At 39.9% G+C, this 26707-nt stretch overlaps 1 protein-coding gene across 1 annotated transcript in view; it reads left to right on the top strand.

Annotated features, from left to right (window-relative positions):
* The window catches only part of ERCC6 (ERCC excision repair 6, chromatin remodeling factor), a 1256800-nt gene that overhangs the window by 1021177 nt on the left and 208916 nt on the right, over nt 1–26707 (top strand). The window contains exon 17 of the mRNA XM_044056771.1: nt 541–660. Within this exon, the coding sequence (XP_043912706.1) occupies nt 541–660 (120 nt within the window). The remainder of the gene's footprint in view (nt 1–540; nt 661–26707) is intronic.

Here is a 26707-nt window from a genome sequence, read left to right as displayed (position 1 = left end):
GTTCTGATACTCGCAGACAGTAATGCTTTAGTTATTTGTCAATATTAATATAGTTAAATGAGTTTTAGCACTAAAGGCAGAAAGTCATACAGATAGAAAAAAACTGAAACACAAAAGCTGAAATCTCAGAAAAGTTAAAAATGTTGGTCTTAAACAGTGTTGCAGTAGAAGAAAGAGTGGGGGGATACAAGCCCCATGCACCCATTTATTGTTAGTGCAAGATCACAGTACATCGGAGAAATACTATGCACATTGTGTTCAAAACAAAATTTGAGTTTACTGTGATGTAGTGTAACTGCAGAGTGAGTATAGTCAACTAGGGGGCTTGTCCCCTACATAGAACTGCATAAAGAGCTTGACTCCTTACATTAACAGTTTTATTATGCTGCCAAGATTGGTGATTTAGGCTTTTGTGTTCTCTTGCTTTTGTTATCCATCATTCATGATTCTGTATTTGAATACTCAGGCATCTGAAGTGGAATTGTTTACATAAACCAGTGAAAATTCCAGTCTAACTTTATATTCTTTTTTTTTTTTCAGGACACTTCTATTTTTATTTTTTTATTAACTACTAAGGTTGGTGGATTAGGGGTAAACCTGACAGGAGCAAACAGAGTCATTATATATGATCCAGACTGGAACCCTAGCACTGACACGCAGGTGAGAAATGACTGACATTAGCAGCTATAACATTCTGTAAAATTTTCATTTGAGAGCTTTTTCCCCAAACCCTGTCTTTAATTTTTTATTGAGTGGGTGAAGTAAACCCTCAAATCAGAAAAATAGAAAGTCATATTCAATGTGTATTTCCCTGTAAAACAGTATGTTATGATAAATCTGATGACATAAGTGGCTTCTGCTGTTTTCTGCACAAACACATTTTACAAAATCACAGACAGTGCTAAACTTACTCAGTTGGTTTTCATTGATCCGCTAATTAGATTAGTGAAAACAAAATTTTTGTTGAAGTTCCTAAATACTGGTTACACTGCTGAAATTTTTTGCTGGTTCTCCAGCTGCCTGGCAGAACTATGATCATCAATGCCAAATTCTTAATCTCAGTGATTATCAGCTCTGGTAGCTTGGGGATCATACCAGATCCACAACTAGTTTTCCTTTACAGCAATACATTCCCTCTAGCAGTGCCTCTTTGGCTTTACACAGATTACTTTAGCAGTAAGAGCATCCAGTAAATGCACAACATTTGTCTAAATGTAAATTATGTAATTCTGTACATAATTGTCATCCAAACATGTAACACTGTGACAGAAAGCTATGATGGTATGTTCTGACATGTATCTGTCTGTTCATTGTCTTTGAACAGTAGCCTTTTTTAGGGATTGTTCTTTGACCCAGAGTTTCCAGACAATAGTTAAAACTTCCTTGATTGTCTGGATGAGTTGCTGCTCAGCACCTAACAAAGTAGACATACCTTGAAAGACAGAATCAAGGATACTTTTTCATAAGGTCAGTTTGCTTCCTCAGGAGTTCTTATAAAACTCAAAGTCTCTTGGCATCTCACTGGTACCAGAAGCAGATACTTTTCAGGAGTTAATGTGCCTTTTCTCATGTCTTGTCTTTGTATTTGCAGTTGAGTTACTCCGTAATTAGTTTTGGCTAAATTGTCTGTTACTAGTTCTATTTGTATTTACAGTTGAGTTACTCAGTAATTAGTTTTGGCTAAATTGTCTGTTACTGGTTATTTCACTCTGTTTAATTTACAGTGTTCTGCAAGCTTTGTTATATGTAAATAATTACTCTGTTTAGGGATTTTTTTTAAATGACACATATATTATCGTATGCTAAACTCGAAGCATGAATTTGTTAGTTTGGACCATCTTGCCCTAGTTGCCAACTCATAGTCTCATTCCTTCCCCATCCTCTCAGGTCCTCTCTAGCCATTGTGACCATGTTACACAGCTTTTCTCTTATGCACTGACAGTGCTGTTATCCTGATTGACTTGACATTCTACTGTACTCTCTGCAAATGGCATAACTTAAGCATCCCATGGGTTGCACAGTAGTAAACCCCAGTCACCCCCTCTCCTCAAAGACAAGCTTCCTCCTTAATTTCCACCCTTACTTATTAGATTGTTTTAATAAGTATGTGCAAACAAGTGCAGTCTTATGCATACTGCATGCAATTTTTGTTACCATAATAATGCAACACATCTGTCAAGGGGACTGCTGCTCTCTGAAACCCAGTAGCTGGGTGCAGGGGGAAATATCCTCCTTGCTGTAATCAAACATTGCTAACAATGAACAACAGAAATAAGAAACATTTTCATTGTACCATTTATGTGGCTTTGATATTACAATGGCATGATGCTACATGTATTTTTCATAAATAACTGGCTGAGTTTACATGGCTGCCAATTGGCCATTGTCAGTCACCTGAAGACTGCAAACCTGCATGAAAAAAGATATGGGATTCTTAAAGTAAGTTATATCCCACAGCTGTCCTCTTGTTAGCTATCAAGCACAGTGCCGTGCAGCCACACAATTTGCTCAGGGGGCTTCATAACTCATCTTGGCTGGCTAACATTGTCACGATCCCTGTGTCTGCAGCTGTAGTTCTGGGAGTCCCAACACGCACATGCACGCACACACGCACACACACACAGACACAAGCTTATTTTACATATGGTAAGTTTTTGTTGCTTACTGTTAGTTTCCAAGTGCTTTGAGCTATATCTTTGCACCCTGATGTACAAAAAAAAGAAAGTTTAAGTATTTCCTGGTGAGTGCAGGCTACAGCAAAAAAAAAAAAAAAAACAAAAAAACATAGGCATAAGCTTCATAATCTCAGTATTTTAAAGAATTGTCTGAATGTAAATGCTACTTTTTCCTTTATGGAAGCAATGCCATTGCTAAAGTGATGCAGAGTTTGGCAGGTAGTGCAAAAGATTAAGGCTGTGAGTTGTTAAGCTGCTTCCTGTTGTACGGGCTTTGATTCCCTTAGCATTCATTTGCCTACAATGTGACCTTGAGCAAGACACTTAATCAGATAATGCTCTGGGGCAGTTGGGAAATTGGGCAAGGTGCCTCAATGGTGTCCTGACAGCTTGTCTTTTAACTACCTATGCACATAAGCATGTTAATAGCCAAACTATGTCTAGGTAATTTGCTTAAGAAAAGTTTGCTGAAATTTGTTTTAATGTTACGGTGTGTTTATTTAGTAAGAACAGACCTGCCTCTTCATTGTATTCAGTGGAGTGATGGTGAAAATTTTGTTAAAGGGAAAATAGTGTACCTCCAGCAGATTTCAGTCTTGTTTCTGCTGCAAACAGTGGCATGGGTTTTTTCAGTGTAATTCCATCACTGAGACTAAAGAAAGGCAAATATAAGTTAGCTAAAGCGGTTTCTTCTGAAACTTCTTCTAACACCAGATATCCTCCTTTATGTAGTAAAGTAGAGGTTCTGAGAAATACAATTTTTGTGCACCATGATGTGGATCCTATGAGTTTTAAGTGTTTAGATGTAGATTGCAATATATTTCCTAGGTTTAAAAAAGGGTTGAAATCCCTTTCCTAGAAACATGAACAGATTGGATCAGCTGCTGTAAAAAAAAAAAAATGTCAGTTACCTCCAGTCATCCGAAGATTCTAATTCTAACCCTGTGGTGTATTTACTAAGCAAAAAAACAAAATACTAGACAGAGAAGGGCAAGACTGCTGATAGTGGACAACACAAATTTATTTAATTAGTTGCAAATGCCCTACTGTAACCAGCCTCATTCGAACTAATACAGCCATGTTGGTTAAAAAAGTCAGTACCCGTACCTAGAATAGGCCTATAGATAGTATCTCTACCATGTGTGACTTCTGTTCTAATTGTATCTGTTAGTTCACCAGGGCAACCCCGCTCATTGCGTGAAAGCGCTTGTTCCTGTTTTACTTTTCTACTAAATGTTATCTGAACTATATCGTGGTGGTTTCAAGCAATTTCTTCAGTACATGGAACATTTGTTGTAGCACATTACATTCATAAACATAATCAGAATCATCGGAGGTCATGCGACAAATGCGTACAAACTGACCTTTGATGATACCTTTTTTTTCTGATAAAAAGGATGTGTACTGTCAAAACTGATGTAGGTATTAGAAAAAGTAGGTTTTCTGAAATTTACAGATTTGAAACCTGAGTCAGTTTTCTGTAATGTAACATCTAGATAATGAATAATAGATGAATCAACATGGTAGGTAAACTTAAAGATGTCAGTACTTTGGCTGAGGGAAGAAATAAAATCTTTCAAAAGATTTTCACCCCCAAGCCAGAAAATACAAATGTCGTCCAGAAACCTGGAGTAAAAATTCCAATGTTGGGAGAAAGCACAGAGATGTACAAATTTGTCTTCCCACACAGATACAATAATATCTGCAAAAGTTGGGGCACAGCTAGCTCCCATGGCAACTTCTGATTCTTGATGATAAAATTCTCCCTCAAAGAATAGAAAATTATTCTTCAGAACAGTTCCGCCAGTTCATTACACAGAAAAATACCATTGTCAGTAACCCCTGGTCTACTCCTTAGTGCTTTCTTAAGCCAAATCAAACCTAGATGGTGTGGAATGACTGAAAACAAGTCAACCACATCAATGGTAGTAAATAGAAGGTCAGGTACTAACAATTCCGGTTTGATCTTGCTCAAGAATTCCCATGAATCTTTAAGAATATGAAGTTCACCACCCCAAAGAAATTTCAATTTCCAGTCCAGGTATTTGGCTGTGGGGGAGATTTTTGCTCCTTCTGATGCTACAATGGGTCTAAGTGGGGAATCTTCCACACACTTATGCACTTTAGGTATCCCAAAGATAGAGGGTACACGAGGATGGGGTTGAAGCAAATATTGATAAGTGTTGTAATCAAACAGATCTTTTAATGCTAAGTCGATCTTCTTATATGAAATGTTGATTTCATTAATAGAAACCTTACTATATCTGGATGAATCATGGAGGAAGGTATGCATTTTGCTTTCATAAAGAATTTTATCCATAATGACTAACCCCCCCCCCCCACCTTTATCAGGTTCCATGACACGAATGTTAGAATTAGAACGTAAGGTGTCTAATAATTTTCTATCTCTTTCGTCAAGATTGGAAAACGTTTTGAAGTATCTCCAAATGGATAGGCCATTGCATTCACTTCTGCTATAAGCACCATGGAAAACCTATCCCACAGGGGATCAGATCCCACTCAACCAGGGCTGCATCTACCCCTACAGCCTTTCTCAGAGGCGTACCTACCAGGGACATCCTAGAAGCTGCTACCTGGAGTTCTGTACATACTTTCACTAAGCATTACCATTTGCCAATTTTCTCTAAATCCAGAGCTGGCTTTGCCACTGCAGTTTTGCAGGGCCTTATAACTGGTCCTAATGCTATCTAAATTCCTCCTCCCATCCTTAGCTTTGTGAATCTACCCAAATGCAATGACTGCAGCAGTGAAACACAAAGAACATAGTACAGTTGTGTACACTTACCATAAATGTAGATGTTCGAGTGTATTCACTGTTGCAGTCCTGTTTACCCTTCCTCCAGTCCCCTGACATTGTTTGACTATACCTCTTTTTCTCCTTTTCAATACTTATAAGCTTTTTGGTGTATTTTCTTTTTTGTTTGAGGTATAACCTTGTATATTTATAGATTTAATTGCTTCCCATTAGGGGGCACCTGATATCTGGGGCAAGAAAAACTGATGTAATGACGTCAGCTACATGTTTTATACCCCTGATGACCTGACGTCACAGAAGAAGAGACAGCAACCGATGCAGGACCCAAGACTTTGTTAATCAGGCTGACTGAGGACTACCTGCAAGCAGATAACCCAAATGTAATGACTGCAACTGTGAATATACTCAAACATCTACATTTATGGTAAGTATACACAACTGTACTTTTCCATCTCTGTAACAATGTGCTTAGCATGCTAATTATTTTTCATTTACATACTCCTTTCTGTATGGTGTAATTATAAGACAAACTTGGCTTTAGGGGGCAGCCTTATCTTGAGAATGCTACTACCAAATTAATATCTCTTCAATTTATATTTATCTTCCACATCAGCGGATGGTAAGAAGCCCCTCAACGGTGCTACTCCAGCAGCCTCTTTAAGGGCAGAGTCCAGGTGCAGTCACCCACTATTCTGAATCAGATATTTAGAAGAGGTCATGAGATGCTTGTTCCAAAGGAATAGTCCTTTGAGTTGCCCTCCAGCCACAGCTCAGTTTTAGCACTTGTGACTAAAGACGGTTTTCCCCAGACCTCTCCCCTGAGTCCACTAGGGTTTAATGGCACAGAGTGAGAAAGCTGGGACCTCATTGATAAGCATTTGTTTGAAGGCTAGTAGGACCTTATTTCAGTAGTTTGGAAGTGAGCAATATGTCCGTGGGAAGTATAGCCTTTTACCAGCTCAGCTCCTTACTCATTGGCTGTGTACAAACACAAGCAAACTGAAACTTGGAGGGTTCACAGGAGCCAAAGGCCATTAGCTCTGAGACAGACAAGAACATTGAAACTGGTGCCCATATAGCTTCCCCAGCCAGTGACCCCTTTTTGTGAGAAAACCTTAAGCTCAAGAACTCTACAGTGGACTAACCTGTACCCCCATTCCTTCCTCCCAGAAAAATCAAACTTTCTGGTGGGGGCGGGGGGGAGAATAGGAACGGTCAGTTATCTCCCATGGTTCACATTATTATGGATACTACTGTATATCTGCAGCTTGGAAGCATGTAGGTACAGCTCTCAGAAAGGCGGATCCCTTATAAACCTCAGGATGATGTTGGGGAAAAAAAAACTTCTGGACTTGAAGAGATTTAGAACCTGACTGCAGTTTCCTCAGTGGACTGCCAAGTGACTTTCTACAGTATTGAGTGTGTTACCATTATAAATGAGGCAGAAGGTTTAGGTTGATGTGGCTGCAGGAATATCTCGGGTAGCTCATCCAGAATGCCTCTTCTGGGGTGAGGTCTTCTTTGACTACCTCTACAAGATTTGACTGACAACTTCCTGAGGAAGAGGCAAGATCCTCTTTGTCATTGACTACCTGTGTGCCTCCCACTTTGGGTCCCCATCCTTCTTTCTGGCTAGGCAAACCCTCAATCCTACTTGCAGATTGAGGAGGGAAGGGTCATCAGATGCTAGTGTTATCCCCCTAATTGTGGGTCAGGGCTTCCAGGAGGATGATGACAGTAGCTCTGTACCTGTACCTGCAGTCTTGACTACTGTCTAGAACTACCCACAGTGTGGGAGTTCTCTGAGTTTGTGGTAGGTTGGAAGGCTATCATGAAAGACCACTGGATTCTCAAACGTATCATGGATAGCCACATTTTAGATATTTTAGGTCCTCCTTGTGAATGGGCTTTCAGAGATCAGGCTGTCTCTACAGTGCTCATGTGACAGATCTAGACTCTGCTGTTCAAAGTGTCCATGGATGTTGTTCCTTATTCAATATTACCTTAGAATTCTATGATTCCTCTGCTACCTTTTATTACTTTTGTGGCAGGTTGAACTCCACCATCCCATCCTGGGCCTCCACAATTTAACAAGCACATCAGATGGTAATGTTGGATTTGATAGTTGCTTTGTGATAAGTTAGTATCTGGGGATTCTCACAGGAGGTTTCTTCAGTTCTTTGTACTTGACTGCCATTTTTTGTTATTTCTAAACACCTTTATGTAATCATTACTTTGGACATAGGCACACATGCTAGGTGAGTACCACTTTCAGTACAGATTGCTGCAATTAATTTGCACACTTATTGTTTACCAAGATGCTAGCCAATGGGGGAATTCTTACATGAGAAGAAACTGCAAGTATTCCCCTACCAGGATGACTGACTTGTGGTAGCCCCGTTGACAGTCTGATAAAGTTCCTGGAGTGGATACTCACGTGGTTGCAGTTTCTGGGATTGGAGTCTCTATAAATTGGGAGGTGTCCTCTCCCAAAAGGTTACCTTCACTGTATAAAGCTGGACATTCCCCAAGACTGATTATTCATGCTCATGAAGTAGACCCCAGAGGTCATGTCTTAGGCATCCTGGCTAAGCTTGCAGCAGAGGAGTACAGGTTTAGACTTTCCTGCATGTTCTTGGCTTGTTGCATCCAATGACATTTAGGGTGCTCTTTGCATGTCTCAGGATATGATAATTGCTGTGGACTTTGAAGTGTCAGTGTATGTAGTTTCCCAATACAACATTTGTTCTGCGGTGTTTAAAACCTTATCCATCACCTCTGACCCCTTTTCTTAACCGTGTAAAACTGAGACAAGGTTGTGTTTCCCACTGCCATTCTCCTTTCTTCATTAGCAAATTATTAGGGAAAATTATGCTGGACTGCAGTTTGATCATGTGCATTAGAGTAAAGCTAAAAATGTCATTAAGAAATGTTTCTGAAGAAGCTCCATAGATAATGATGTAGCCTGCAGATAATTATCTCTCTGGAAAAACGATCTTTTTCAGGCTGTGAGATCTTCAGTTTTATAATAAGTATTTAGCATTAACATTTGTTTTCTGCCCTTCACATAATCTTAAATCCAAATATGAGATCCTTTGGGATCAATTTGTAATCGATTATTTAGGGATCTAGTTATTTTACAACGTTGCAGGAATTCATGAAACTTAATTTTGTAACCGTACCCAAGTTTTTACATCATTATATCTTTTAATTTTATCACTTCATCATATTTTAGGAAACTTTCATGACAGTAAAAATATCTTGATACCAGACATATTGCATGTTCTTCATTCAGCTTCCCTTTTGCCCCTTCCTCTGTGGTAAAGAAAATTGATAAAACAACTACTTAAATTCATATTGCACCTTTGCAAACCTAGGCTTGCATAAACACCAGTTTTCCTGATATTCATTTGTATTATGCCTCAGTGTTTTTTTTTTTTTTGAAAAAAAAAAAGGGATGAATATCGGCCAGTATGGTTGACATAGTCAATGTGTTGATTTCCTGAGCAGTTCAGAGACATTTCTTGATATGTTCAGGTACTTTAGTTACACTGAATAGCTTAATAGTCTCCAATAAGACATTATTGCTCATGGCATTATTTCAATACTGGCTGTGCTTATTCATTTTTGTTTAAACCCATTGCACTATGTAAACGTTGTCAGCCAGATATGATTCTTTGGAATGATGAAATAAAGGGCTTAAGTGTTGTACTGATACTTTTTACCATAACCACTTCTCTCGGTAGGTCATGTTCAAAGAAAAAGTCAGCTACTTGCTAATTGTTGGCTATATATCCATCTGTTAGTTTAGTATGCGAAAGAAAAAAATACAAGTCATACTAGAGTTGTACCAGACTGAAAATAATTTTACTCCTTTTTTTAAATATCTTTATTAAGTTGCCACTTAACACATAGGCAAACATACATTAATATTAAATAAAGCAAACCATTTTAATATTTTCCCATTTAAGTATAATATACACCACATATATTTTCTTTGCTACTGTCATCAGTCCCAACATTTCAAAAAATTGCTGAATTCCTGCCTTCCCTTAAACCTCACTCCTCCTCCGCCTGAACATTATTCTGTATGTATTGTTCACATGATTTCCATTTACATCCATTAATTTGCTCATTCACATTTCTAGAGATACCGCTTCCACTTATTCTAACTCTATTATAATGTTCAATACCTCAAATAAAGTTGGTGTAGACTTTGATTTCCATTTTCAAGTAATTACTTTTGTGGCAGCCAACAGAATTAAACTTAATAAGGCCTCACAATGTCTTGGTAATTCAGATCCTGTATCCCAGTACAAAAGAATAATTTCCTTACTTGCAGCCATTTGCTCACCCAATATTTCTTTTAGAGTACTCTGTAGGGAATTTTTAAAATCTGCAGACTCATTACACTCCCATAACATATGATTTGATGTCAGTTTTCACTTTATCCCTGACTGTGGATTCAGTTCTGTAACTTAGAACCTGCTCAGCTGTTATTCCAGCTTGCACCTTCCAAAAGCTCTTGAGCTTTACCCATAATGCTCTTCTCAGGATTACCTCCGATCTCGTTTGCCGCTTTTAGTGCAAGATACATTTTTCTTGTCGGCTCTCGAGTGAATTCTTTCATTTGAACTGTAAGTCTCATTTTTGTGAAAAACACTTGTCTTGCTCTTTATCTCACTTAGCCAGCTCCTCTACCCCCCCCCCTTTTTTTAAACACTTTTAGTGCTTTCTTAATACCATCATTGGTAGTCCCTTTGTTTTCACTTTCTCTCTATCTACATTTACGGTAATCTTTCAGTACCATCATTGGTACTTTTTCTGTTAACTCCCCTTTACCACTAAGGTAAACCTTCCGTACCATTGTTGGTACATTTCTTTCCAACTAATATTTTTGATATATATATATATATATATATATATATATATATATATATATATATATATATATATAGATGTATATAAAATATGTGTGTGTGTGTGTGTGTATGTATATATATATATATATATATATATATATATATAAAATGTGTGTGTGTGTGTGTATATGTGTATATATATATATATATATATATATATATATTTAAAAAAAAAAGTATTGCTTGCTTTCCCTTTCTTCTGTTTATCTGTGTGTGAGCCTTTTGATATGGCAGACAAAGCTAGAGGGACTTCTGGCTTCAAAAGATGCCAGAAGTGCGATAGAAAGTTGCCTAATTCTGATGGACACACTCTATGTATCTATTGCTTGGCCCCGGTGCATCTTCAAGAAGACTGTGCTATTTGTCATGGCTTCAGTCACCAGGCCCTTGTGGAAAGAAAAAATAAGTTAATTCTAAAGGGACTTTTAAAATCTGATTTTGACGAGGCCATATCTGTTTCCTTAATATCTAAAATTGATGTTAGCTCCCCTTCTTCTTCTTCTTCTTCCTCTTCCAGTAAACATGGAGGATCAAAGTTCAGTTCCAGCAGTTTTATCGGCACCACCTGCTAAGCTGATTAAAACATCCCAGGTTCTTACAGTTTCCTTGGAAACTTCTGTGCCGTCATTGCCAGTTACTGCACCGACTATGTCGGCACCTACAGTTATTTCGGACACAGTACCTTCGGTGACTCCTCAGTCCTTGGTTACATCTGCTTCGGAACCTACAGAATTTTCATTTAAAGATAGGCCCCAAACAAGATACTCCCCATCTATAGACCCTTTTGTAGACCGACCTCCAAGTCCTTTCTTGGAAAGACCTAGATCCCTGTCAATCTTTTTGGTCCATTCCACCAAGATCCTTATGGAGTCTGATGTTATGAGGCTGGTGGACCAGCTCCTGGCAGTAAGGTGGTTAACTACTTCATCGGTTCCTAGCCTCCCTAGCTCTGGAACCTTCCCTGTCTCTTCACCAGTTTTGTTTTCCTCCTCTGACTCCAACTGAGCCTTCAGAGTTCCCGGCTCCGACAATCCCTATTTCGACTGTATTGGTGCCAGTTATATCCTCATCTCTGGCACCAGTTGCTCCACTGAACTCTTCCATTCTATGTGATCCGGCACCTCTCAGATCGAAGCTTTGCTGTTGGTTCCAGGGAGTGTGTATCCACTCCAGGGAGTGTGTATCCACTCCAGTGTTGTCAGAGCCATCTATACTCCTCAAGTGTCGGCTCTATGGTTGCCACCCGTCCCGTTGTCAGCGGGACACTCACAGGTTGCGCTGCCTCATCCCATTGCCCGCTGTGAAAAGTAGTGGGACTTGAAAAGTCCCACTTTTCAATCACACTGAATTACCGTGGAAAAGCCGCAATTACTTCCGGCTTTTCCACGGCAATTCAGTTACGTCACCAACCCGGACCTGCAGGCAAAGCTGCTGCCTGTTAGGTCCAAGTGCTATCATTCGTGCAGCAATTGGCTGCAATTCATGAAAGGGGTGGGGACTGGGGCAGGAAGAGCCCTGCAAAGATCCAAAACAAGTAGTACAAAGCGCCACTCAACTACAAAATCCAAGAAGGTATAGAAATCCAGGAAAGTTTGTTGGCTCACCACAAATCTAATGTATAAAGTTCCACAAGACACGTAGAGCAAACTGGCACAGATAAATAAACACTCCACATTAACGCACTTCTCCCAATACGTTTTCGTCATATAACTGACTTCATCAGATCAACACTCTAACCCCAACCATTCTTAATATATATATACACACACACTAATTGGTTATGTTCATTACTATTCTATAATTAATTTCAATGCAAAAGTACAATATTTGTCTTAATGTTAACCTAATTGAAAGTGGGGAAATTAATGTGTTTTTAACAAGAAGTTTTTAACAGAATTTATTTTTATTTAAAATGGTTTAAATGTTTTAAATTCAAATTTTATTGATTGACAATTTACCAGTTGCCTTATTTGACCAATTAGTGTGTGTGTATATATATATATTAAGAATGGTTGGGGTTAGAGTGTTGATCTGATGAAGTCAGTTATATGACGAAATTGTATTGGGAGAAGTGCGTTAATGTGGAGTGTTTATTTATCTGTGCCAGTTTGCTCTACATGTCTTGTGGAACTTTATACATTAAATTTGTGGTGAGCCAACAAACTTTCCTGGATTTCTATACCTTCTTGGGCCCTGCAAAGATCGCGACTGTAGGAGCGCTTTGTTTTAAGCACTTCTACAGCCGCTAAAAAAAAAAAGAGAGATTTTTTTTCTAACGAGCCAGTCAGCCATCCATCCATTCATCTAGCCAGCCATCCATCCATTCATTCAACCAACCAGCCATCCATTCATTCAACCAGCCAGCCAGCCAGCCATTCGTCCAACCAGCCAGCCCATCCATTCATGCAGCCAGCCAGTCAGCCATGCATCCCTTCATGCAGCCAGCCAGTCAGCCATGCATCCCTTCATGCAGCCAGCCAGCCATTCTTCCATCCAGCCAGCCAGCCATCCAGCCAGCCAGCCATCCATCCATCCAGCCATCCATCCATCCAGCCATCCATCCATCCATCCATCCATGCAGCCAGCCATCCATCCAGTCATTCATCCATCCAGCTGCTACTCCCACCAACCAGCTAGCCACTCCAGCAGCCAGCTAGCTAGCAGCCATCCGTCGTACCCATAACAGCATCTCCTTCACAGCTGCTGTGGTGACATCATGGTAGAGGATGTGGCCAGTGTCATATTGGCCACACCCCCATGTCCCACTTTGGCTTGGTGAAAAGGTGGCAACCCTAGTCGGCACATGTGAGCTTGACTTCGGCTTTGGGGTGGCTTCCTGTGTGCGGGGTGGTGCTACAGTTCTGAGGGAGTCTGTCTCCTGTTCCAGGCTCCCATCTTAGGGGGGGCTGCTTTCCAGCCCATTGAGACGGCCTTGTCCTCTGTGGGCTTGCAGTCAATACCACTTTTGTCGGGCCAACATCCCAGTCCTTCCCCTCGCCAAGAGCTACCACCAGCCTCTGACCTGGGACAGCGGACACAGAAACCTCAGGAGTCAACCGTGGTGGTGATGTCCTCTCCAGACACCTCCCCGGCCAGTCCCACCAAGGAGGTGTCCCTGAAGAGAAAGTGCAAGAGGAAGCACTTGGACTCCCAATGAAGGGGAAGGTTCCCCAAGGACACCTCCAGAAGATGTCTCATTTGGAGACATATTAGAGATTCTGAAGCGAAGGGGCGGCTGGACTTCCCAACAGCCTTCATCAGAGGAATCTGTATACCTGCAGGTGTTTCATGCCAAACCATCTACTTCTTGTATCTTTCCACTTGCTGATGACCTGATTAAACTAATTGCACAGCAGGCTTGGGAGAGATACCCGATTCCATTGAAACAATCCCAAAGAGACCGGACCGTATTTTGCCATCTCCTGAAGATCACCAACATTAGGCTAAAGGGATACCAGTAGATGCCATTGTGGTTGCAGCAGCCATAAGAAAGGAACTTGCTGATGAAACTCCAACTATCCAGCCTCCTAACAAAGAGTCTATGATGATGGATAGATTCGTGAAGCAAGTATATGCTTCATTGACCTTTGCTGTTAGGTCCTTGAATTTCATGACACATTTTATGAGACTACAGAGACCTGATGAAGAAAGTATCAGATACTGTCACAGGAGTCATAGCTGAGGGAGTGCAGGATAAAGTAGCTTCCCAGCTGGCAATCCTTGAATCCATAAGTAATTTGTCCATAAGGATCATTGCACACGCAGCAGAAGGGAAGACTAGGGCAGCAGATTCTGGCGTAGCCTGAGGAGACATGCCTGAATGCGCTTATGTGAGTTTGTGGACCCATTCAAGTCTTCTTTCGTCAATGCTCCTTTTGACGGAACATCCCTTTTGATCCCAAAGTTAGAAACCCTTGCCAGATGTGAGAAAGATGGAAAAACCCTTTCTGCCATAGCATATGCTTTTGCACTCCTCAATGGTCTTACTCCAGGAATCAGAGGAGTGGAAAGTTATGGTTCAAAAAGTCCCAAGGACCTTTCCGGGACTCACGTGGCAACAACTTCCCCTGGGGTAGAGGAGGGAGTTATAATGGAAGGCGCCATCCACAAGGCAGAGGTGGCCCGCAGAATCAGGGTTCCGTGGATTCATTCCCCTAGTAACTCTTATCAGCATTCCTGAATGGAAGTCCAATTGTCGTTCTTTGGAGGCAGTCGAGGGATATTTATCCCTGCACCTATCTGCATGGCTAGATATAGCAATAGAGAATTGGATGCAGAAGATTAATAACCAGAGGTTACAATATCTTATTTTCAAAAAAACCCAGACAGCCAAAAAGGATCCCAGACATTCCACTCAGTCTCAGGGATGCAGCAGTCTTAGAAATTCGAAAACGCTCGACAAACGAGTCATCTAAGCAGTCTTGCCAGACCATACAGGATCCAGAGTTTACTCGATTCTTTTTAATGCCAAAGAAAACATGACTGGACACCAATTTTGGATCTCGGTGTGTTGAACAAGTCAGTTCAACAAACCAGATTCCGAATGGTTATGGTTCAGTCTGTACTTCTGTTCTTAGGAAAAGATGATTGAATGTGCTCAGTAGATCTTCAGGATGTGTATTATCCCATAAAAATGGATAAGCGCTCCAGAAGATTCCCGCACTTCCAGCTGGGAGCCAGTTATTATCAATTCAGAGCCCTGCCCTTTGGTTTCACCACAGCCCCCAGGGTGTACACCTATTGCATGGCAGTGGTGGTAGCTCACGTCAGACCGCATTTCTATACCTAGATGACTGGCTCATTACTGCACCCACCAGGCATCTACTATTGCAGACAAGGGACTGCATTCTTCAAACTTGCTTCTTGCTGGGGATCACTGTAAACTAAGAAAAATCCCATCTAGAACCAACACAGCAGTTAGAATTTATAGGAGCGGTACTAAACACAAGCACATGTATCGCATCTCTTCCCCCAGAAAGACTTCAGAGAATAAAATCACAAGTTAGCCAGATTATTCACAGCAAAACAGTGACTGCAAGATTGTTGTTATAAACTCTAGAATCAGTGGCAGCTGCCATCACTTTAGTTCCCCCGGCAAGATTTCACATGCGAATCCTACAATGGCTGTTATCAGCCAATGTCCCATCAAGTGTTGATCACTGATCTATGCAAAAAAGATATGAGGTGGTGACTTCACTGCAGCGAAATTTTGTCGGGCCGATACTTTGACCCTCCTCAACCCCAAGCCATAGTGAACACAGACGCATCCCAGATTGGGTGGTGGGGCATTATCTGGGAAATACAGTCCAAGACACTTGGTCCCAGCTGGAGGCCAATTTGCACATCAGTGTTCTAGAGATGAGGGCAGTCCTGTTACCGCTGCAAGCATTCCAAGAAGCCCTCCCCTTGGGAACGATTACGATTAAAACTGATAACATGTCAGTGGTCTGATACATCAGCATGCAAGGGGGAACAAAATCTGGCCCTCTTTGTCGAGAAGCACTCAGGGTAGGGCAATGTGCAATTTCATCCATCCGCTTTCAAATTGCAATGCATATTCCATGGAGCTCCAGTGTGATTGCAGACAAATTGAGCAGAAGCATCCTAATGCTTCACGAGAGATCACGCCAATCCTATGGTGACGGAAGGGATATTCCGTCAGTGGGGCCAGCCCTTCTGTGATCTCTTTGCATCCTCTCTGGACAAGTGCAGCAGCTACTTTGCCCTATTCCGCCCCCGCCAGGGAAGTCACAGAGAGATGCTGCCCTTCAATATTGGCCCTCCAGTCTACTGTATGCCTTTGCACTGATGCCTGTTATTTCCCAATTTCTGAAGAAAGCCAGCAGGTCGAAGAACAGAATAATTTTCATTGCCCCATTCTGGTCTCAACAAATATGGTTTCCTTTTCTTCGGTCTCACCTAATTTGGAAACCTTGGACCCTGGATCCAACTCCAGACCTCTTGTCCCATCCAGAGGGACTCGTTCATCTATATCTTCAAAATCTCAAGATCACTGTGTGGCTTCTCCAGTTACAATGCTTGTCAGGTGTAATAGACTCTCTGCCGCAGTCCAACAAATCGTTCCAGCTTCCCATAAACCTTCACCTAGAAGACTATATAACAGCAAATGGCAAGAATTTTCAAAATGGGCTACAGAGAATAACCTCAACCCATTTTCTGCACCAGTTGTTAAGGTCTTAGAATTTTTAGCATCGCTTTTCGATGCAAGAGCATCCTTAACTGGTATGAGTGCATCTAGCTTCAATTTCTAACTTTCATGATGGTTTAAATCAGTGGTCCCCAACCACTAGGTCGCAGACCGGTACCACCAGCACGGAATGAAACAAAAAAAGTGAATGTGTGTGTGTGTGTGTGTCTGTGTGTGTGAGTGAATGCATGCATGAAAGCAGAATATATGTGTGTGTCAAAGAAGAGACTGTGTGTGTATAAGAGAGAGTGAGCAGTGAGATCAATCGAGCCATTATTTTATACTCGCTAAGCAGCAGTTTTGCTGTTTAGCGAGTGTAAAATAAAAGTCAAGGAAACCAAAAAAAAATGTGTTTGTGTGTTTCTGTCTGCATGTGTAAATGAATTCATGCATAAAAGCTTGTCAATGAAAGTGAGAGTACGTTATTTTATACTTACTAAGCAGCGTTTTTGCTGTTGTATGAGTGTAAAATAAAATAAGAAACATAAAATTAAAATAAAGCATGTGTGTGAAAATATATGCATGCATGTGAGTAAGAGAGATTGATCGAGCGAAAGAGAAAAGTGTGTGTATGTGTTTCTGTCTGTGTGTGTGTGTATTTGTGAGTGAATGTGTGCATGAAAGGTGTGGGGGGGGGGTTCGATCCCTGGCAGCAGCAATGAGGTTTGCGTACCTCTCCACCAATACCATTCAACCTCTCGCACAATAAATCTGGCCAGCATACCTCTTAAAGCAAAAAATCTAGACAAAGCCAAAAATAATGGGGGGACAAAGGCCCAAAAATAGGGACACTTTTTAGTACTGCTGTTACAAAGTTAGAAAGCGACCAAACGACAGACTAAGGGAACAAAAACAACGTAATAAAATAAGAAAACGTTTATTGTAAATATGAAGTGCTTTTCGTCGCCCACAATGAGGCAACTTCTTCAGATAGCAAGTTATTCAAAAACCACCATTTTATAAACTAATCTAATCATGTGATTAAAGGAAACATTGTATCAATGCTACAAAAAATAGTGTCAGCAAGATTTATAAATACATCAAAGTAAAAAGAAAAATTTTTTTGATTCTCACAGCCACCTACTTGTAGTCAAACAAAAAATAAGTTCATAATAAACTAATTTAGCAAGCTTTGTCAAGCAGATCTAAATAACTAATAAAATCAAATTTTAAACAAGCATACGTATAAATATAATAACAAGCAGTAACTAATACATTAAGTATACTGATAAAAAATCTTGAATAAAAAGTATATAAATAATGTATAAACAATATGTACTATAAATATATTTCATATATAACAGTTGAACTGTCATTAAACACCGACGTTGTCAGAGGATCAGTCGATGTAAGTGGTCCTCATAACCATATACCAGAAATTGGTCACGGCACTGTTGGGCTTAATGGTACCCTACAACTTGAAGAATGGATTCTTGATACGAGTAAGCTGAAATTTACACAGCGTACAAATGAAGGGCAACAAGCTGACAACGCTATTCATCCACAGGTTGGTGTTTCCTCTTTATCTGACCAGCTGAAACTATTAAATTTAAAATTGGTCAAAATTAAAAAACTCCAACTTGAAATTAATTATTTCCAAGAGTGTTTAAAGGAACGTATTGTTCCTAAAGGCTTAAGGCACCATTTGTATCCTTCAGGCCTTATAGCCGACTCAGTGTTCCATCTGGAGTTAAATACTTTATTTGACCAACAAGGCTTTGCGTTAATGGAACTTATGATCAAAACATTACACCATTCAGATAACAGCTTTATCCAAAGAAGTTGTAGACATTAACTCTGTTATTGCTTCTCACACTGATTTTCTCAGGTATAAATATGAGTATGAAAGAAGTTTTGTTACTATCGATCAGCTATTGGATAGACTGTGTGTTAACAAAAGCAAAAAAATGAACTGAGACCGTATAGCCTACAACAATGGGTTAGCGTGCCTGCTACTAGCCAAGTTGGTGCAGCAATTCTACGTGGTAACGGTAGCCTGTCGGATGATAGTGAAAATAGCTCTAATCTTGTTGATATTAATGAAAATGTATCTAATCATGCTTCGGGAGCCAGCGACCCTAGTTCTATAGTACCTTTCCAGAACAAATGGTCTATCCGGCTCCGATTTAATAACAAGAATTCCAATAATCAACAATTGGATAATTCGAACAACAGTAATTATGTGAATAAACCTAACTTTCATAATGACAATCGTTTGGGTGCAATACCGAAAAAACCTTATAACAGTCATCAACAACAGAACCAAAAAAACAAACAGCGCCCGAACAACAAATCCAGGAGATAACCCCCGACCGGCAACAACATGTTGCCATTGTGAAAAATAAAGCAGAAGACTTTAATATTTTTAATTATTCTTGCATTGATATTGACCCAGCTTTAGTGGAACTTTTTGCAAAGGGTAATACCTTTGTACCTCACCAACAGATGAATATTGTTCAGACTATTAAAGATTTAAAACTGTTTGTTAGGAAACTTAATTTAAATTTTCTGTTAGGCAACTCTGATCATGAAATTCAGCATTTCAGAGTAGCCAGTAGTGAGTACAACCCTCCTTTACATCCTGTATTGAATCTGTTTGAAACTATCACAGAATTGGATTTAAGACACCTAGCGAATAATTGTAACAAACTGTTTTATACTAACTCACAAGTAACTAATATTACTCGTGATGAAACTATTTCTCTCAACATTTTTAAGGCACTTAATGTGAGAGCAATAAAAGCAGATAAAGGTGGCGGCTTAGCTATTTTTGACCTGTCTGACTATCAAAATCGAGTTCATGATATTTTAGATAGTAACACATACAACAAGGTGACTATTAATGAAGTTAATGTCGCTTATAGCCGAATTAAAGGCTATATCAATGATTTATTCATAGAGGGTTTTATTGATGCCAACTTGTATAATTATATGACTATAATTTGGCCAAAAATCCCTGTTTTATTTGCAACACCAAAAATTCACAAGAATACTTCTAATCCACCTTTTCGACCTCTTATTGATGGTCGAAATTCGATTACTTATTCTTGTGCAAAAGTAGTAGACCATATATTAAAAAAACATTTGTTAATGGAGCCACAGGTATGCAAAGACTCGTGGACATTTTTGAAAAATATAAATGACATTTCTTTTGACAGCGACATTAACTTCATTACCATAGACGTAGTTGATCTATATACGTCTATTCCGCACCTTGAAGGTGTAGAATGGGTTGACCTATTTCTTGTTAAAAAAGGAGCTACAAGAGAAGAAACACATTTAGTAACAACTTTACTAGACATCATTCTTACTAATAATTATTTTTCTTTTTACAGTGAGTTATTCTTACAGAAATGCGGGGTAGCAATGGGCTCCCCTTGTGGAGCAAGCTTTGCTAACACCGTTATGGTGTACTGGGAAAAGCTTTATATTTTTGAACATACAGAATGGATGTCTAGAATCATGTACTACATGCGTTTCCTTGATGATATAGTTGTTTTATTTGAAGGGAACTTTGATTTGGCTACTAATTTTCTTGATTATCTTAATAACACAGCAAGTTTCTTTAAATTTACTTTCAACTTTCAAGAAGAGAGTATTGACTACTTGGATGTTAACTTAGTCAAAGATGTAGCCAATAATAGATATATTTCAAACATTTTCAGGAAAAATACTTTCTGTAATTCTTATTTGCATTACAGTAGTTTACATCCACAATCACAAAAACAAGCTATTATTAAAGGTCAGATTATAAGAGCTGCCAGAATGGTTTCTCTGTATAGTGATTTTGATACAGAGTGTAATTTTTTGGAGACTATGTTCCAACAGAGGAGTTACCCATTATATTTAATTAGAACATTATCAAGTGAAGTTAGGACTAAAAGAGAAAATGGCCTTATTACACCGATTCTTAGAGCAGGTCAACCTATGTCCAATACAAGTCCACCTTTTTATTGCCCTTTTGTAGACAACGTTACTGACACAGAAATTAAAACTGAAGCACAATGTGTTGAAACAATAAATAATGATAGAGCCACTAGTTTTGACTGTAGCTTTATTACTACTTTCAACTCTGACAGTACCATTGTAAGATATATTTTATACAAAAATTGGGAAGTTTTAAAATACGACAAAAGTTTACTTACAAAATTTAATGATTACCCTAAAATTATTTTTAGGAGGGGCAAAAATCTTAAAAATATTCTGGAATCACATAAACACAAAGATTTTAATAAAAAGGTGGGAATGTTTACTTGTGGTTGTTGTAACATGTGCAAATATGTAGCTATAGGTACTAAATTCACCATTAATGACAAACAGTATTACACAAAGTTTAAGGTGAATTGTAATTCTAAACTAGTAGTCTATTTAGCTTCCTGTACACTTTGTAAGGCATTCTACATAGGTAAAACGGAACGTCGGTTCCGAGACAGGATATATGAACATACTTATGCAATGGCTACAAGTAAAACAGAAAACGCATTAGCAAAACACATTGTGTCACATGTAGGCCACAGTTTTAAGTTTAGGATAATTGACCAAATACAATATGATATCAGAGGGGGTCCAATTAATTTGCTGTTGGAAGAATGTGAACTGCCATGGCAAATTAGAACTAACGCTTTTATTGAGCCTGGGTTGAACGAACATTGTAATATAGCATGTCTTCTTAAACTTAAGAGCCTAAATAGATAGGCTTTTACATATAATATAATATGTAGTTTGGTACATATCTCGTATAATTTTATATAATGTTTCTGTTACTTAGAAAACATGTGTACATATTTAGTTAGTTTAATGACAGTTCAACTGTTATATATGAAATATATTTATAGTATATGTTATTTATACATTATTTATATACTTTTTATTCAAGATTTTTTATCAGTATACTTAATGTGTATTAGTTACTGCTTGTTATTATATTTATGCGTATGCTTGTTTAAAATTTGATTTTATTAGTTATTTAGATCTGCTTAACAAAGCTTGCTAAATTAGTTTATTATGAACTTATTGTTTTGTTTGACTACAAGTAGGTGGCTGTGAGAATCAAAACCTTTTTCTTTTTACTTTGATGTATTTATAAATCTTGCTTGCACTATTTTTTGTAGCATTGATACAATGTTCCCTTTAATCACATGATTAGATTAGTTTTTAAAATGGTGGTTTTTGAATAACTTGCTTTCTGAAGAAGTTGCCTCATTATGGGCGACGAAAAGCGCTTCATATTTACAATAAACGTTTTCTTATTTTATTACGTTGTTTTTGTTCTCTTAGTCTGTCGTTTGGTTGCCTTAGTATTATTTTTTATTAGTAAACTTAGAAAGCGGATAGAAGTACAGGTTTTGCATTAGATTAGCATGTATTTTCCGAAGGGTTTGAAGCCTGAAACTCAGCTGTCTGTCATTTTCTGACTTCAAACCTTAGTGATCTGCCAGTGATTTGCCAGAAAGTAGCAATTTTTGTGAGAAACAGGCCAAAGGTATGAGGCAAAAAGTCTGCACATTCTGCAAAAATCTGTACAGTTGAGAGGTATGCTGGACAAAGCTAAATAATAGGGACAGATTTTAAATATTGCTTTTATAAACTTAAGTCAATAAGGTTGCCATCACGTCTCGAGCATAGTAGATCAAAGTTATGCTGTTAAGATGTACACCTTTTTATTATTGGCAATTGTATTGTTATTGTACTTTGAAGCTTTTCTTCCTGGGTCTTGGCTGAAAATGGACTTCTAGTCCAGTCGGACCTCCCCTGTAAACAAATGTCAAATAAGTAAATAAATATTATGAACTTTATTATGCATGTGCAATGGCCAGTCCATGGAAAATTGTCTCACATGAAACTGGTTCTTTGTGCATAAAAGGTTGGAGACCGCTGGTTTAAATGATGCAACTCTTAATGTCCCACAAACTTTATAAAGCAAAGGGACCTTAATGCGCAGCCCCCCATACAAGGATCCTTCTTCACCATGGGACTTTAATCTGGTGTTACATTCCCCATTTGAGCCATCTGCAAATTGTGATTTTAAGTACTTATCTTGGAAAACCTTATTTTTGATTGCAATTACTTCTTCCAGGAGAATTTCAGAACTACAAGCCTCCTTACCTAACCTTCCATAAAGACACGGTGTCCTTGCAAACTAATCCATCCTTTCTACCAAAATAGCTTGACAAATATCAACCAAACTATACAACTTCCCGTAGTTTTTCCTAATTTTTTCAAACAGACGTGAATGTTGTCTACATTTACTATATGTTAATAGACCATTACGTTTTTACCTTCACAGAACAAAAAAATTCAGAAAATCTGACCAGTTGTTCCTTTCCTTTTCTTCACCTACTTTGGGTAAACCAAGTCTGTAAGGTTACTCTGGCTAAATGACTTAAAGATTGTATAACCTGCATTTATACAAAAAGGAAAGTACAACTACCTGGTCCTGTAAAGGCACATTGTACAAGAGCAATAGCTGCTTCTGCAGATGTTCTTCGTCTTCCATTGCTGCAGTCCTTACTATTGGGTATAGTCCGCATCCAGTCGGCCCGAATACCAGAGTATAAGGCTGACGTCGGTCAGGGCGCATTAGACTGACGTCAATACGTCAGGGTACTAATGCGCATGACCGGCGTCATATCCTCAGTCTTTTTTGCCGCGCTGTCCGATGCAGAAGCAATTTTGCGAGTGCAGGTTGGCGTTCTGAAATATTTCCGAAACCGGAGTTTCAGACCGAATCAGAGTTGGCTAAGTACCCCGTTGGGGAACATTTTGTTTTTCTTGCCTCAGTATTTAACCGGATGTCAGAAAAGTGAATAACTGTATTTCTTGTGGGAAACAAATACCTCATAGGGATTACCATACATTGTGTATACCTTGTTTAGGGCCTGAGCACGGCGTTGTTGGTTGCCGCTCTTGTGCTAGGTTTAACAAACGCACTATTAAGAGGAGGTTAGACTGTGCCAGATTAGTGTTTGGGAAGCGTTGCAATTATAAAATGCCGTCGGATGCTCCGGCCCGCTTCGGCCCAAGAAGCGCAGGGACAAAACAGCGAAGCCTAGGGTTGATGAACCGGCAGTCCCAGACGTCGGTTCTTTAGATGGCTCAGTGGAGCCAGAGGTTTTGCCAGGAGTTTCTATAGAGTCTCAGGCAGACACTTTGCTGTTACAGGATGTACCCTCTCAGGAGGCAGGCCAGGCTGAGGGGGCTTCTCAGGTAACTATTCTTCCCTCTCTTCCCAAAGTAGTTAGAGCCTCTCCTTCTGTTGCCAAAACTTCTTTTAGAGGTAGGCCAACTTCAGCTTCAGTAGGGGCTTCTCCTAGCCTTCGGGTTCTGTACCTATGAAACATATGCTTAAAATGGCAGAAGATTTGATTACTATGATTAGAGGTTCTATGGGCCCTCCTGATAAGAGGCCTAGAGTGGAACCAGAGTTTGACAGTTTTGAACAGGGTTCAGGGGCTTCTGAATGTTCTGCGGAAGATTTGCAGGAGTATCCTCATTATTCTGATTCTGATGTGGATGATGCCACTCCTTTGGCTTCTCCTCCTGAGGATTTTTCATTTTCAGAGACTCTGCATTCCATGAGGGAGCACTTTAAATGGGAAGGCCAGGATTACTCTGATTCCAGGAAGAGGCTTAGGGAATTCTTGTTTTTACCCCAGCATAGGCCCTTCGCTATACCGCCTGTGTTGAATGTGGTGGAAGATGTTTTGCAGAGGCTTCCCTGAACCCTGATTCTTTGCCTCCTGCTCCTGTTAAACCTGATAGGTACTATAGGGTGCCCGCAGCTCATAAATATTTGTTTAAGAGTCCTAGGGCGGACCCAGAAACTGTTTCTCAGGGGCCTAAAGGTGTTAAGGCCTCTGTGGTTAAGAATCCTGTTCCCACTGACAAAGAGGCAAGGGCATTAGATAGGTGGGGTAAGAAAGTGTATACTTCTTCCACTCTAGCCATGAGAGCGTTAAATTGTCAGTTTCGCATGCTGAAATATCAAAATTATCTCCTTTCACAATTGAAATCTAAGGTGGATGCTTTGGCGGAAGGTATTGATTGTAAAGACTTGCTGGATTTAGTTTATGTGTCTGAACAAGTGGGCAAGCATTCTTTGCAATGTGGTTTTGATGCTGTGCAGGCCTCCTCGAGGGTGGCTGCCACTAGTTCTGTTCTTCGCAGGCATGCCTGGTTGAGGGATCAAAATTTGGCTGAGCATGTTAAGACAAGGCTTTTGGATGCTCCTTTACAGTCTGATGTGTTGTTTGGTTCACCTGTGGAAGCAGTTTTGAAGAAAATGGAGGACTAAGCTAAGTCTATGCAAACTGTTAAAGCTTTTTGCAGGTACAGCCACCGAAGTTTAGTAGAAATTGGCCTGCTAAGGGGTGGACATATCCTGCTTATGATTCCCAGTCTAGGGGTAGGTCTAGACGTGGTAGGGGCAGGGCTCAAGGTTCTTTTAGGCCTAGAACAGGGAGTTCACCTGCTCAGACTTCTGGTGAGGGCAGGGGTCAGTCCTTTCGTAAACAGACCCAATGACCTGCCTTTTCAGCTGCCAGTAGATTCTCGTCTGGCAGCTCCCTTGGAAGGACACCTGTCTCTTTTCAAAGGAATTTGGGATTTAATTACTCAAGACAGATGGGTGTTGGACATCATTCTACCAGTCCCTGTGTCAAAAAGGGGCCTAGGATTTTATTCTCGCATGTTCCTAGTACCAGAGAAGGGGAACACGTGGAGACTGCTTTTGGATTTATCTCTCCTCAACACTTATCTGGACATTCCCAAGTTCGAGATGTTGACGTTACAACAGCTTTTACCCCTGCTGGGCAAAGATCACTGGATGGTAACTTTACATCTCAAGGAAGCTTACCTTCATGTGCATATTAGGCTAAGTTACAGGAAGTATCTGCAGTTTCAAGCTGGAGATTCTCATTATCAGTTCTCTGCATTGCCCTTTGGCTTATCTACTGCGCCCAGAGTATTCACAAAGGTTCTGGCTCCAGTGATAGCTTACTTCAGGCTACAAGGACTTCAAATCTATCCTTATTTAGACGACTGCCTGATTCTGGCTCAAGAAACGGAAGACCTTCTACAGCATCTGGAATATCTTATAGCAGTGCTAAGATGCCTAGGGTATTCTGTGAACGAAATAAAGTCCAGTCTAGTACCCTCTCAACACATGTGCTTTCTGGGTGTGAGACTGAATACAGCAGCCCAGATGGCCTTTTTAACCCCGGACAAACGAAAGAGTCTGTCACTTTACTTCCGTCAACTATCTCATCAGTCCGTGCTGACTGCAGAGACAGTCCTTCCAGCATTAGGGTTCATGGCATCTTGTATTCTGGTGCTTCCCAATGCCAAACTGCATATGAGGAAGTTACAATGGTATCTCAAAATGTATGGACACAGCACTGCCAGGATTTAGACACTGTCATTCAAATAATACCTTGCCTTCAAAAAGTATTTTTGTGGTGGGCTCAGGAATGTCACCTAAACAAGGGACTCTCTGTGACCCGGCCAGAGGCGAGTCAGATTTTACCGACAGATGCCTCAGACATTGCTTGGGGAGCTCATCTAAATGCAAAGTGGATACAAGACAAGTGGCCTGCCAGACTACAGCATCTACATATCAACATACAGGAGATGTTAGCAGTCCAGTTCGCATTTCTGGCTTTCAAGGAGTTACTTCTTCCAGGGCAGGTGTTGATTCTAACAGACAACACAACTGTCATGTGGTACTTCAACAAACAAGGGGAACACATTCTTATCCTCTATGCAGGCATGCAATGATTTTATTGGAGACTGCCACGCTTGCACTTAACTCTTCAGGCAAGGTTTCTGCCAGGAGCACAGAACTCCTTCGCAGATGTGTTAAGCAGACAAATCATGGATCCCCACAAGTGGAAACTGGATCTTCATGTATTTCAGAAATTGATAGTGTCATGGGGAACTCCAGACATAGATCTGTTCGCTTCTCCACTAAACCACCAGCTGCCACAGTTTTGCACAAAGGGGTTTCATCACACAGCTTGGAAAGTGGATGCTCTGTCTTTCAGTTGGACAAACCTTCATCTGTATGCCTTTCCACCTCTGCCTCTTCTTTCAAAGGTACTGTTAAAGGTCAGACAGGACAGGCCAAGGA

Source organism: Protopterus annectens, chromosome 14.part0 (genome assembly GCF_019279795.1).
Source record: "Protopterus annectens isolate FY-2018-M chromosome 14.part0, PAN1.0, whole genome shotgun sequence".
Classification (NCBI taxonomy): domain Eukaryota; kingdom Metazoa; phylum Chordata; order Ceratodontiformes; family Protopteridae; genus Protopterus; species Protopterus annectens.
This window is presented reverse-complemented; position numbering and strand designations above follow the sequence as displayed.